At 44.9% G+C, this 13769-nt stretch overlaps 1 protein-coding gene across 6 annotated transcripts in view; it reads left to right on the forward strand.

Annotated features, from left to right (window-relative positions):
• The first annotated feature begins 620 nt into the window (after positions 1-620).
• MAP7D1 (MAP7 domain containing 1) overlaps positions 621-13769 on the forward strand; it is a 77925-nt gene continuing 64776 nt past the window's right edge. Inside the window, exon 1 of one of the 6 annotated variants that reach the window (XM_044287696.1) lies at positions 621-1093. In XM_044287696.1, coding sequence (XP_044143631.1) covers positions 1063-1093 — 31 coding nt within the window. In that variant the 5' untranslated portion in view covers positions 621-1062. The remainder of the gene's footprint in view (positions 1094-13769) is intronic. The other 5 variants (XM_044287693.1, XM_044287694.1, XM_044287691.1 and 2 more) reach the window with 5 other exon arrangements.

Below are 13769 nucleotides of genomic sequence, written 5' to 3' on the forward strand. Positions count from 1 at the left end.
TAAGGCATGTATGTGGGTTGTTTGTTTTTTTGCAGCAAACTGAGACAGAATTCTGGCGCTCTCAGCTTAGTAAATCTCCATTTTCTTTTAGGAGCCATTTTGGTGCACACACAGGCTTCTAACTTTTGTTGTACTTTAGTGGTTTTCTCTGTAGAGCTCTGGCCATAAATGAGTTATAAATGTCATACTAGGATTTGTGTTGTGTAGTACTCACAATACACAATGTAAAAATGCGTGTGTGGCGTAGATTTAGGGTTTTTCCTGTATTTTGTATGAAGCCTCCCTGACAGAAATGACTAGAAGCCCTCGCAGTGCTGAAGCCCGGCCATGACGTCACCCCGCTGCGCTCTGAGCGCATTCTCCTGCATCCTCGGCTCAGGGCTGGGTGTCTGAGGCCGCCTCACTGACTCACCATCTGCGCTTCCCAATCCTAAAAGAATGCAACTTTCCTCAGATAGTCTCAACACGCTGCAGGGCTCAACCAAACCACCCAACGGGGGGGGGACTTGAGACCTTACTTCTAGTTTTCTTTACTATAAACCACTAACATGCCAGACTTTTACAACACTGACACGACTGGTAGAGGTTAGAAGCTCGGCAGGAGCGGTTTTACCCCCATGAAAGCAACTTGTATTAGAGAGAGGAAGTGAGCCCCTCCTCCCGCCGCACATGGTACAGTCCTACGTGAGAGGCTGCTCAGTGTCTGTTACAATAGCATTTCCATCAGCTGCTCCTCTAGACTTGGGCTCAGTGATTTTCTCTTCTCGAGTTGCTGTAGGATCCACCGGTGGCAGATTCCCGCCTGGAGATCTCTCGTCAGGTCCCAGTTCACACGAGCTCAATCTCCACACAGCAGAGCCCGGCTGTGCCCGAGCAGGGAGGGGGCTGGACAGTATTCTTCTTTCCTCCCTGGTGATGAACGGCTTTCTGTCCCAACTGTTAAACGGATCCTGTTGCCCTAAGGAATGAGACTGCAGCCGAAAAGTAATCCTTGATATTTCACCTAAGAAGCCCTGACTGGCACAGCCGCTACTGGACCTGCTGACTGTCTCCACTGAGGACATGGACAAGAAAAGCGAGGGATGCACACAAGGTGGGTATGCTGCGTGGGGCATCACTTGGCATATGCCAGTGTGGGTGAGGTCACTGCAGATTCCAGGACTGGGCACCAGATCCCTGTCCCCTTCAGAGCACAATGCTGCAGATAGTCATCATGGAGGAGCACAGCACAATAGACTGGAGGAGGGGGCCCAGGCCCTCAGCTGCCTGCTCTAGAGGTCCCAGGTTTCTATGTGACAGGACTAGTGTTCTGATATGGGCGACTTCTGCAAGTGATTAATGGCCATGTGTAGGTACCTTCAGAGGAAAACGTCAGCTTTAGGCCTCATGCACACGACTGCTGTGTGTTGTGCGGTCCGCAAAACACGGATGGTGTCCGTGTTCGTTCCGCCATTTTCCCGAACGGCACGGACAGCCGTTGAAATAGCAGCCAATAGAATAAAACTGGTTATATTTTTATTTTTGGGCGGACCACGGAATGGAGCAATGGATGCGGACAGCATCTTTTGCGGCCCCATTGAAGTGAATGGGTCTGCATCCAAGCCGCAAAAACTGCGGCTCGGATGCGGACAAAAACAGTGGTCATGCACGGACAAGGATAGTACTCATCTATTAGGGTACTTTCACACTTGCGTTTTTCTTTTCCGGCATAGAGTTCCGTCACAGGGGTCTATACCGGAAAAGAACTGATCAGTTTTATCCCCATGGATTCTAAATGGAGAGTAATCCGTTCAGTTTGCATCAGGATGTCTTCAGTTCAGTCGTTTTGACTGATCAGGCAAAAGAGAAAACCGCAGCATGCTACGGTTTTATCTCCGGCGAAAAAAACTGAAGACTTGCCGGAAGGCCGGATCCGGCATTTTTCCCCATAGGAATGTATTAGTGCCGGATCTGGCATTCAGCATGCCGGATCCGTCCTTCCGGTCTGCGCATGTGCAGACTGAAAAAAAGGTGAAAAAATAAATAAATGTCGGATCCGTTTTGCCAGATGACACCGGAAAGACGGATCTGGCATTTCAATGCATTTTTTCGACTGATCAGGCATTTTTAAGACTGATAAGGATCCTGATCAGTCTTACTAATGCCATCAGTTGGCATACGTTTTGCCTGATCCGGCAGGCAGTTCCGGCGACGGAACTGCTTGCCGGATCTCTCTGCCACAAGTGTGAAAGTACCCTTTGGGGCCAGCTGTTCCATTCCACAAAATACGAAATGCACATAGACATAATCCGTATTTTTTGCGGACCACGTGCATGAGGCCTTATTCAAATAAAGACTTCCTGCGTCAATTTCTATTATATCTAATAGGAAGTATATATTTCTATACAGCTGATGGGGCAGGTCACGATGACCATCCGTGAAAGCCAATAGCCATGTACCAAAGGATGAAACAGCCATGTAAATGGGGAACGGAGAGCAACGATCGCACCAAAAAATACATTTAACAATTATTTTTGTGTAATTGTCGCTTACTGCTCGTTAATGGAGACCTATCTGCCTGTCTAAATGGAGTCCACGATTCTGGGCTGTAGATTACATCATTGGCCCTAAATCACGCTCTCCCTTGATGTCATGGCTGGTGGATTGGCATGAATAGAAACGTAGCCCCTGGCTTTCTTGTGGTTTCTCTGTGGTTGTATGTCTTCCTGGAAACTTGTGTATGTCTGTTGCCCTTGGATACTATGTATGGCATGCAAAGGCACATAACGCTGAGAGAGCGCTGCACATCTATGTCTTATCTACTACAGCTAGGAAATGCCACATCACTGTCTGTGACTAATAATATATGTCCGTGTGACTACCAGGAAGAAAGAAAAGGCATATCTGACCATAAGACGCACCCCGGGTTTAGACAACGGGAAATTAGAAAATAAGTATTTCTACTAATTAAATGCAGAGGTCAAAGTCAGTAACTGTGATAGTCTAAGGTAGATGGGGTCAGTCAGCCCCTGATAATCCCAATGTGTCATCTTTTGTCCATTGAAGTAAACGGCAATGGCGCATGTGGTCACATGATAGGAGTACCAGCATCATAGGTTATAATGTACAGTACCCGCTGCGTAGTCCTCTGACTGGTTCCTCCCACTGGTGACATCGAAGGGTGTTTGTCAATGTCCTATGTATGAGCTGAATGATCCTTCACAGTGATCTCATTAATCCAGCTAAGCACAGTATGAGCGCTCTGCCGGATCATTGAATGGGTTTTCTGAGGTATTTAAACCAATAACCTATCCCCTGGTTAGGTCGTCAGAATCTGATTGATTGGGGTCCAACACCTAGGACCCCCACTGTTCAGCGCTCACAGTTGCTCTGCTTTCTTGCACCTTTTCCTAGGCCATTTGATGTCACGTTCATGGATCACATGGCCTAGGTGCAGCTCGGCCCCAATGATACCCAGCACAGCCGCTATACAATGTATGGTGCGAAGGCCCCGGCACTACTGTCAGTACTGTCAGCTGATCGACCCCCACAGATCAAATACTGATAACCTGTCTAAAGGATAGTTAAAATATCTCGGAAAACCCCTTTAAGGAAGCAGGGGGGTCTGACACTGCTGGAGCGCCTTAACTGCGGACTATGAGAAGCAGACACTTTTAAGCAGGATTCTTATAGTAGAAAACTACTGTACTTATAAATATAGTATATATTTGGATATAATCTAATAAAGAATAGCATTTGAAGTCCTGTAACAGCTGCCTGGATGATCACACTAAAAACTGTCTATCATTTTTCGGTTTCTTCCGGGTAATGGTTATAGAAGAAATATGCTTAGCAATGCACATAGACTGCTGGCACATTCACGTTGCATGGCACTGAGTAGTGGGAACTTTTCTTAGCATTGCATAATCATTGAAATTCTGCCATATGCTTAAAATGGATGGTTTTACACTTTCTCTAGTTGTTTTTAATGTAAAAAGTGCCATTTCTGCGGCTGTTTTAATAAGACGCGTTCAGGTTGCACATTGGCAGTCCTGGCACAAATGCATGGCAGGCTGTTTGTGCCTATTATAGCAACAATCAAGCATTGTGAAGCGGCAGGTTTAGTTTATATCACCATCGCGTTGGCGAGAAAGCTGAATAGCGCCTCAGTTACCTGCTAGACAATGATGTCACACCCGATGATCTGCAGGATCGCAGGTCCATTAAGGGTGTAATGTAATAGGACTCTGTGAGCTTTCCTTTATGTTTCCAGATGTGACTATACACTGGATAAACCTGAGGAAAGTTGAGGCTACTTTAACACTCACATTTGGTCCGGATCCGTCTTGGATCTGCACAGACGGATCCGTTCAGATAAGGGTACTTTCACACTGGCGTTTGGTGCGGACCTGTCTTGTATCTGCACAGACGGATCCGCACTGATAATGCAAACGCTTGTATCCGTTCATAACGGATCCGTTTGCATTATTCATTAACAAAATAGTCTAAGTCAAAACGGATCCGTCTTGACTTGCATTGAAAGTCAATGGGGGACATTGTAAGTCAGGACGGATCCATTTGGCTCCGCATAGTCAGACGGTCACCTAAACGCAGCCAAATTGATGCATTCTGAACGGATCCTTATCTATTCAGAATGCATTGGGGCTGAACTGATCCGTTTTGGGCCGCTTGCGAGAGCCCTGAACGGATCTCACAAGTGGACCCAGAAACACCAGTGTGAAAGTAGCCTAATACAACCCTCTGCATCCGTTCAAAAGCAGCGTTTTGGTATCCTCCTCCAAAGCGGAATGGAGACGGAACGGAGGCAAACTGATGCATTCTAAGCGTATCCTTTTCCATTCAGAATGCATTAGGGGAAAGCTGATCCGTTTTGGACGGCTTGTGAGAGCCCTGAACGGATCTCACAGACAGCCAAAACGCCAGTACCCTAAACTGTAAGGCCTAATTCACACAGATGTACACATAGGCAGCGCACATAAATGAAAAATAAATGGCGCTATTCACACCTCTACGTCGATAAACTCATGGAACACTGACCTGGAGACCCTGGTCTTTAGCAGCTGCAGTCTATGCCCTATAGACCTATGGACCTACTGCCATGTTAGAAATCATCTGTTTGTTGCAGATGCAACATGGACAATTTTTAATGTGGCCTAAAGGTGGTTTCACACATTTATTTTCTTTTTTGATGTGTTTTTGTATATGTTTAGACAAAAAATGCTGTTACCAGAGGATTGAACTGGACTGAACATCGCCTCCGATCTGAACTCACAGCATTCTAATGATTTGTGATGCTGTCAGTTCCTGTGTGAATGTGGCCGCTGCAGCCAATGACTGCATGGGAGGCATGTCACTGCTGTGGAAAGGTGACCTACGTTAACCTGGGTATTGATCTCAGGGAGACCTAAGATCGGCAGTGGGCTAGTACAAGAGATGGAACCCAGCGGCTGGGATCAGGTTAGTATGATTCCCACCGAAGGTCTGGCCACGCTGGCGGTGGTCTATTTGAGAAGCCCCTTGGAGTGAATGACCCCTTTAATCTGTAATCTACCAGAAAAGAGCTTTGGAAGATAATTTTAACTTCAATCTTTCAGTTTCATGTAGATGAGTCTTGCCTTTAGCTCCCACACCACTATGTGCGGTATATGCTGCGTGTGCATAAAGGAAGTCGTGGGGCAGGGAGACTTAGGAAACCGTCCTGGAGAGAATGGAATGATCTGATCAGATTTTGTGCTCGAGCTAGCAAAGTTTCATGAAAAAAAATATATAATTAGTTGCAGACTGGCCTAGAGAAAAACATGCCATGCCGCTATTAATATTCTCTTGTGTATGAAGTTTAGTTAGAAGGAATCTCCATAAACATTGATTAGCAATTCTCCTTGGCAGGAAGTTTTCATACGTGGTGTTAAGTATTCATAACAAATATTTGAGTGAAGCAGATGAGTCCAATCAGATCAGGGAGTTGAAGGCTTTAGGAACTGCTTTGACACAAGTGTTTGAAGAGCATATTCTTGAAAAGGAATGGAATAGACGGCAGTATTATATGGGCAACCCCATGGATGCCTTAGGCTGGGTTCACACCTGAGCTTTTCTCAAACGCGCGTTTTTGTCGCGCGTTTTTATGCGCGTTTTTTGTAATAGTAAACGCGCGTCAAAACGCCCCAAAGACGCTCAAGTACTTGATTATGCGTCAGGCGTTTTACAGCGCGATCGTACGCGCTGTAAAACGCCCAGGTGAGAACCATTCCCATAGGGAATCATTGGTTTCTCCTTGTTGAGCGTTTTACAGCGCGTAGGAACGCGCTGTAAAACGCTCAGGTGTGAACCCAGCCTTAGGCTTTGCTTGGCATCAAGAATTTTGTTTATAACAGAAGCCATGACATTGGGCCAGATCTGTTGTATGACTAATTCAGACAGTGTGCGATGGACCACAATGACTTGCAACAGCTGAACATCAAGATCTGTGTAGCAACCAGGGTCAGGCAGCTGCTGCCAAGGCAAATAAAATCAGAGTGCATCAAGTGTAGATGCCCGTGATGAGAACATAGTCCTACCACTTTACAAATCACTGGTCAGGATTGGAGTACTGTGTACAGTTCTGGGCTCCTGTGAACAAGGCAGACAGAGCTGGAGAGGGTACAGAGGAGGGCAACTAAAGTAATAACTGAAATGGTGGACTACAGTACCCTGAAAGATTATCAACATTAGGGTTATTCACTTTAGAAAAAGGACGACTGAGAGGAGATCTAATTACTATGTATAAATATATCAGGGGTCAGTACAGAGATCTATCCCATCATCTATTTATCCCCAGGACTGTGACTGTGACGAGGGGACATCCTCTGCGTCTGGAGGAAAGAAGGTTTGTACACAAACATAGAAGAGGATTCTTTACGGTAAGAGCAGTCAGACTATGGAACTCTCTGCCTGAGGAGGTGGTGAGTTCACTAAAAGAGTTCAAGAGGGGCCTGAATATATTTCTGGAGTGTTCCTAGATTTCTGGAGAAGGGTTGTTGATTAAGGCCTCATGCACACGACCGTATGTATTTTGCGGTCTGCAAAAAACTGATCTGCAAAAAATACTGATGACATCCATGTGCATTCTGTATTTTGCGGAACAAAACAGCTGGCCTCTAATAGAACAGTACTATCCTTGTCCGTAATGTGGACAATAATAGGACATGTTCTATTTTTTGGCGGAATGGAAAAAGACATACGGAAACGGAATGCACGCGGAGTAACTTCTGTTTTTTGTGGGGGTTTTTGCGGACCCATTGAAGTGAATGGTTCTGCATACGGTACGCAAAAAAAAAACAGAACGGACACGGAAATAAAATACAATTGTGTGCATGAGCACTAAGGGAGTTATCCTGACTACCTGATTGGAGTCGGTAAAGAATTTTTTTCCCATTTGATGAAAATTGATTCTACCTCATGAGGCTAAGGCTACTTTCACACTAGCGTTCGGGCGGATCCGTTCTGAACGGATCCGCTCATAATAATGCAGACGGAGGCTCCGTTCAGAACGGATCCGTCTGCATTATTTTTAGCATAGAACAGCTAAGTGTGAAAATAGCCTAGTACGGATCCGTCCAGACTTTCAATGTAAAGTCAATGGGGGACGGATCCGCTTGAAGATTGAGCCACATTGTGGCATCTTCAAACGGATCTGTCCCCATTGACTTACATTGAAAGTCTGGACGGATCCGCACGCCTCCGAACGGCCAGGCGGACACCCAAACGCTGCAAGCAGCGTTCAGCTGTCCGCCTGTCCGTGCGGAGGCGAGCGGAGCGGAGGCTGAACGCCGCCAGACTGATGCAGTCTGAGCGGATCCGCCTCCATTCAGACTGCATCAGGGCTGGACGGCTGCGTTCGGGTCCGCTCGTGAGCTCCTTCAAACGGAGCTCACGAGCGGACCAGCGAACGCTAGTGTGAAAGCAGCCTTATTTGTGATCCCCTGGATAAACTTTGTAGGATAATAGGTTGCACTAGAGGGTTGCACTTTAGTTTATTTGGGAAGTAAGATAATTCTTTGTGTTATTTTCTTTTGCTATTGCTGTCTCAATGAATGTAGTATAATGTACTTAAATAGTAGTCACCCAATTGCTGTGAGCTACAGGGGCAGTATGGAGGATGGGATTTGTAGTACTCAGTTTGGGCACTCCCTGGGCTGTGCAGTGATGGCAAAGGCGCACCTTTTTTTCCTTTGGCACACACTCTCTAGTTTTGGGTTTCTCCTGCCTGGTGTTGGGTGTGCCCTTGGTGTTGAGGGTTGCTGTGAGGTGCAAGCAGCTGAAGTTGTCGGTAACGTTTAGTGGTGCAGGAAATAATGAGGCCAAGTTAACAGCAGAATGGTTCCTTATTGAAGAATCAAGGTCAGGTGCATTTGTCACAGTTATAAGCTTGCACGGACTGTCAGTTTTTATACAAGTGCTATTTCCACCGATGTCACAGGTTACACGGCTGCAGTAACGGTTAATGGGCCAAGATGTCTCTTTGAAGCAATTTTCCTCACACTGCACTTCTCCAGATGTCTTTCACATAAATAGTAGTTAGTGATATGGCACTCATATACCTGGAGAATTTGCTTAAACGCTTGATTTTAATTAGTAATTCAATTAATTCAATAGTTCATAATGCTACAACAGGTTTCCACTGCAGAATGTAGCCTGGTGGGCTTATTAAGTTTCTGCCTTCTTTAAGCTTATCCAGAGTTGGGAGCCTTTCACTTTCTGGACGATGTCTGCTATGGAGTCTATAAGTTTCTGTTTTAAGCACTTTGGAGGAGATTTATCAAACTGGTGTAAAGTAGAACTGGCTTAGTTGCCCATAGCAACCAATCAGATGTCACCTTTTCATTTTCCAGCTGTCAAAAAAGAAAAGTGGAATCTGGTTGGTTGCTATGGGCAACTAAATCAGTTCTACCTTACACCTGTTTAATAAATCTCCCCCTTTATCTCCACAGGGCTTCTACATGCACCTCCTCTCAACACTGTTTTCTTTCTCCACTTTGGCAGGTGTTCTGCTGCCTCAGTGCACTACATTGTATAGACATTCACTGTCTCTACACTGAATGCCTCTGATCTAACCAGTCCCTTTGAGGAGGGTATAAACAGCCCCACTTAGCAACTGGCTGCTAAGGCCTATTGACTCTTAGAGCAAGTTACATCCATATGCAGTAAATTACATTTTTGACCTTTTAGCAGTGAAAAATACAGGAAATGCATAGAACCCATTTGTAGTGACAGTGGGATGCTGCCCAGTCAGGAAGTCAAGTAGTTACTTAAAGGTTTGAAGACTGGACATGAGCATAAATTTATCAGAAATGTATAATACTTTCTAATTTTGCTTTGACATCTCTGTGGAGAAGTGAAGACAGGCTGCCATAATAAGGCTTCTACCCTTTGTGTTACACTGACAGTCCAGCCGTATGATATTACAGTCTACAGTTCCTCATCTCTCTCCTCTCCAGAGCTGTCCTAAGGATGAATGCTCTGCTGCTCCCGTCTGCAGCTAGGCCCAGTGAGCCAGGACCGGCAATGTGCTGTAGACGGGATCACTTGCCAGCCTACGCTGGGCATGGAGATCAGCCCTTGTAGGGAAAAAGACAAGTTTATATCTGCTGGACCCTTAGAAGTGTAGTAGTATTTCTTGTAACGGATTACATTATTACATATTTTTCATGTGCTCAGTAATTTGAGATTTTCAGAAATACCCGACAAAAGCCACCAGTAAAAGGTTGCATTGGGGATTTTTTATTTGAACATGTTTCAGGATCGGCCGGTATGTTCCTCAGGTGAAACACAGCATAGGCCAGGTTCACATCATCGTTTTATTTTCCGTTCTGATCTGTCAGAAGAACAGAAAACAAAAAAAGGTTCCTTTTATTTAGAGCAGCAGTTGTGTTCATTTTGCATCCATTTTAGTGCATTATTTTTGATGGGGTGGAAAAAGTCCTTCCTTTGCTCCGCAAAAATAGAATATGTCCTACGCTTGTCTGTTTTGTAGACAAGAATAGACATTTGTAACATAGTGTGGGACCTGCTGAAGGGGAAAATGCAGAATACACACGGCCGGTATACATATTTTGCAGATCTGCGATTTGGGACCGCAAAAATGGATGTGGTTGTGTGCATGGGGCCTTGCTTTGCTGTTTGTGTTTGCCCAGGACAATGGATGTGTTTGTATCTTTCTACATTACTTCTGTACTGTGACTTTTATTGTTCTTTCCTGTTGTGAAAAATGTTTCCTGCTATTAAAGGGGTTGTCTAGGTGAATCCGCTTCTTTACCCAGGCAGCCCCTCATGCTCCAATGCTGCAGGACAAGGGCTGTTTTGTTTATATTTTTACACTGCTAGGAAGAGGCTTCTGCCTAGCAGTAAGCCCGGTGACATCTCCAGCCCTAACGCCGCCCTAGCCGGTTTTACTATACTGAGACCCGGTACCGGATCTGCTGAAAAAGCCCTTGCCCTGCGGGATTCAGCACAGGGCAAGGGAAAGCATTGCTCTGATGCTCAACTCAGAGGGGATGGAAGAATTCTGAACCTGGACAACCCATTTATTGATGGGAAGAGATGTATGAACATTACACAATATATTAGTGATCTGTAAATGATATAGAAGTACACGCCCCAGCTTCCCCCTGTCACCAGCCGGTGTAGGGCCATGTGGATCCGCTCTGACTCGGTAGCCTCACAGGCGTATTCCAGCATCCAATAAAATAAGGACTGCTGGGTGAGTGTGATGGATTAACCATTACGTCCCTGAGATAACCTGCAATCCATTTGTATCACAAGAGCACAAAACCGTTTTTTTTGTATTGAAGCAGAATGAATATATTCTATACCTGTGTGTGTGTGTATGTATGGGCTTTCGATCCGTGCCTCCGTTTCGCACCGTATCTCCCGGATTGTGGACCCATTCAAGTGAATTGCGGACCACAATATAGGCATGAAGCCTTAGTGTGTGTGTGTATATAGAGATAGCTGTCAGTCACTGAGGACACCTCCTTTAGATATGTGATGGATCTTCAGAAAGTTTCTACACTTTTTTTTAACTGCATTTATTAAGAATGTAAAAAAAATGACCTTACTTTTCTACATAGTGACTTTTTAATGCCATCAGCAGAAAATGTTTTTGGTTGAGGGCATAGCTACTGATGCATCACTGCTTTCACATCTTCATCACGTGAAAATCTTCTTCCCCTTTTAAAGCTTCTTTGATCGGTCCAAAAAGTTTCAAATCAGATGGTGCTAAATCCAGACTATACGCTGGGTGCTCCATCGCCTTCACCTTCAGTTGTCGGAGGGTTTCCAATGTGGGGGGGCCCTTTGACAGATTTCCTCTGTATGATTGAGCGTTGTTCCTCTTTGGTGCCATTCATACATTTTGCAGCCATCTTTACCACACTGTGACAACCCCTATACTAAACTGCAAGGTCAGCCTGCTTTCCAGGCAGACTAGTCACATGACACTCTGACACAGCCAATGAAAACATAAAAATGTGGAAACTTTGTGAAGACCACACTTACATGTATAAATTACGGTAAGTTTTGCTGAATCTTTTCCCCCACAACTAGATATCAATCTGCTCAGCTCCTTCATGCTGCCTGCGCATTGCACTGCCTTTCATGGTGACAGGTTCTGGCAAGGGTAGAGGATCTGATCATTACTCCATCCTTATGTGCAGTTCGGTAGCAGAACAAAAACCGCCTGTATGTCCCATAGGCTTTCAGCTAACATCTGGAGCTGCCGTTTTTCCTGCAAAAAAGGCACCAAACAGTGCAAAAACCTATGTGTGAACCCACCCTATGGGACCTTCCGTGAACAGCTCTGTGGGTTCCTGCACACAAAACCGCAGCATAATACAGTATGATATTAGACAAATCTCATGTAGACTTTTCTTTTCTTCATAGGTGCAGAAATTTACCTGCTGTTGTGTATTTTTGGGAGGGTTTGTGGATTTTTCACTTTTTTTCAATGGAAGGATGAGATCTGGAGCAAAACAGCAGCAAATCCGCACAAAAAAGTATAAACTGCAATAAATAGTGCAGATTAATGTTCCTTTTTGTGCAGTTTTCTTGTGGATTTTCTGCATCTGTACGTTTATAATAATAGGTTTAAAAAGTAGGAAGTTGAATGATTCTGACGTACACACAATTCTTCTACCATCCTCCATTTATATTTTTTATAAAGATTTGGAGAACAAGAAAAGACGTGGCTGTTCTCCGTGTGCTGTTTTTAGCAGGATGCCGGAAGAAAGTTCCCATCGCCCTGCTCAGGAATCTGACAATGTAGCATATACATAAAACTGTGTAATTAGCTCCCTAGATCAATGTAATCATGTTAACGGCAAAGAAATGACTTGGGATTCTGATGCAAATTGCGTTTCTTAGGGGCCTGTGACTGATGGAGCTTTTGTCCTTACCACAGAAGCAATAACTTAGAGGTAGGGATAGGAGGAAAATGAGACTTTGGCTCTGAGAACTATCCCTGAATACACAGTGACATCAGATAGCCGGAAACAGGAACCCAGCCCCCTCCCAAATCTTAGCTCATTGTATTTACAATGTAACCACTATGGATTCTAAGGTAGGAGCTCTGAAAGGAAGAAATAATGTTAATGGTCTGCTTGGAAGGGGGTGGCAAAACCAATAATGAGCCGTGAGAGCTATCATCTCTAAGTGGAGAAGACTTGGACAATGCTCAGTCTTCCCAGTTGCTAAAACGACTGCAAAGCTACAGCATCCAAGTAGTCCTGAAGAACATCTAAAGAACTTTAGATGTATGTAACATCAGCTAAGGTCAAGACACTGCAGAAACTAGATTTATGGGGCAGTAGTATGGCAGAGATGGCTGCAGTGCAAGAGCGACATAGACATTTGGGAAATGTTCTGTGGAGAGACGAATAAAAGGAGGAACGCAATGGACTGGGCAAAGCATACCTGGAATATGATGGCCGCTGTATTCAATTTCCTCCTCACTACAGTCATCTGGTGTAGAAATGGGCTTGGGATGCCGTGTTTAATGTTTGTGGTGGTCCCAACAGTCCGATGACCAACTCATGACAGCATTACTTGGTTGTTTTGTTAAAGGGGTTTTCCAGGTTTTCAAAGCAACATGGATGATTGGTTGTGACTGGTTCTGCAGCTGCATTGAAGTGAACAAGGATGAGGTGCAGTACTGCACATAACCAGTGGACAAGTGGAACTTGTATCCTTTGTTTTTCTAATCCTATACACACTGCCAACTACTGTGATTGAAGTATTTCCTATGGTGACTAAGAAGCTCTTGACTGTGCTGCTGATCTGCCATGTGTCATGATCAGGAACCATTCAATGTGATAATAGAAGAAGTAGTTTGGTCCACCAACACTCTGGGCACTCTGGTCTACTGGTGGGCCAATCTGTTCCAGGATAGGGACACCAAAGTGGGCAAGCACTTCACCTAGTGCTAAAATTGGGTCCCCAGGAGCTGCTGCGAATGGGGAATTATTGTAGATTGACTCCTCTGCAGGTGCGGTCCCAGCGAGAATATTAGCAAGGCCTCATGCACATGAATGTATTTTCTTTCCATGTCCGTTCCGTTTTTTTTGTGGACCGTATACGTAACCATTCATTTCAAGGGTCAGAAAATAAAAGTTACTCCGTGTGCATTCCGTTTATTGGCCGCATTACAGACAAGGATAGTACTGTTCTATTAGGGGCCAGCTGTTCCGCTCCGCAAAATATGGAATGCACACAGATGTCATCCGTATTTTTTGTGGATT

The sequence above is a fragment of the Bufo gargarizans genome, chromosome 3 (genome assembly GCF_014858855.1).
Source record: "Bufo gargarizans isolate SCDJY-AF-19 chromosome 3, ASM1485885v1, whole genome shotgun sequence".
Lineage (NCBI taxonomy): Eukaryota > Metazoa > Chordata > Amphibia > Anura > Bufonidae > Bufo > Bufo gargarizans.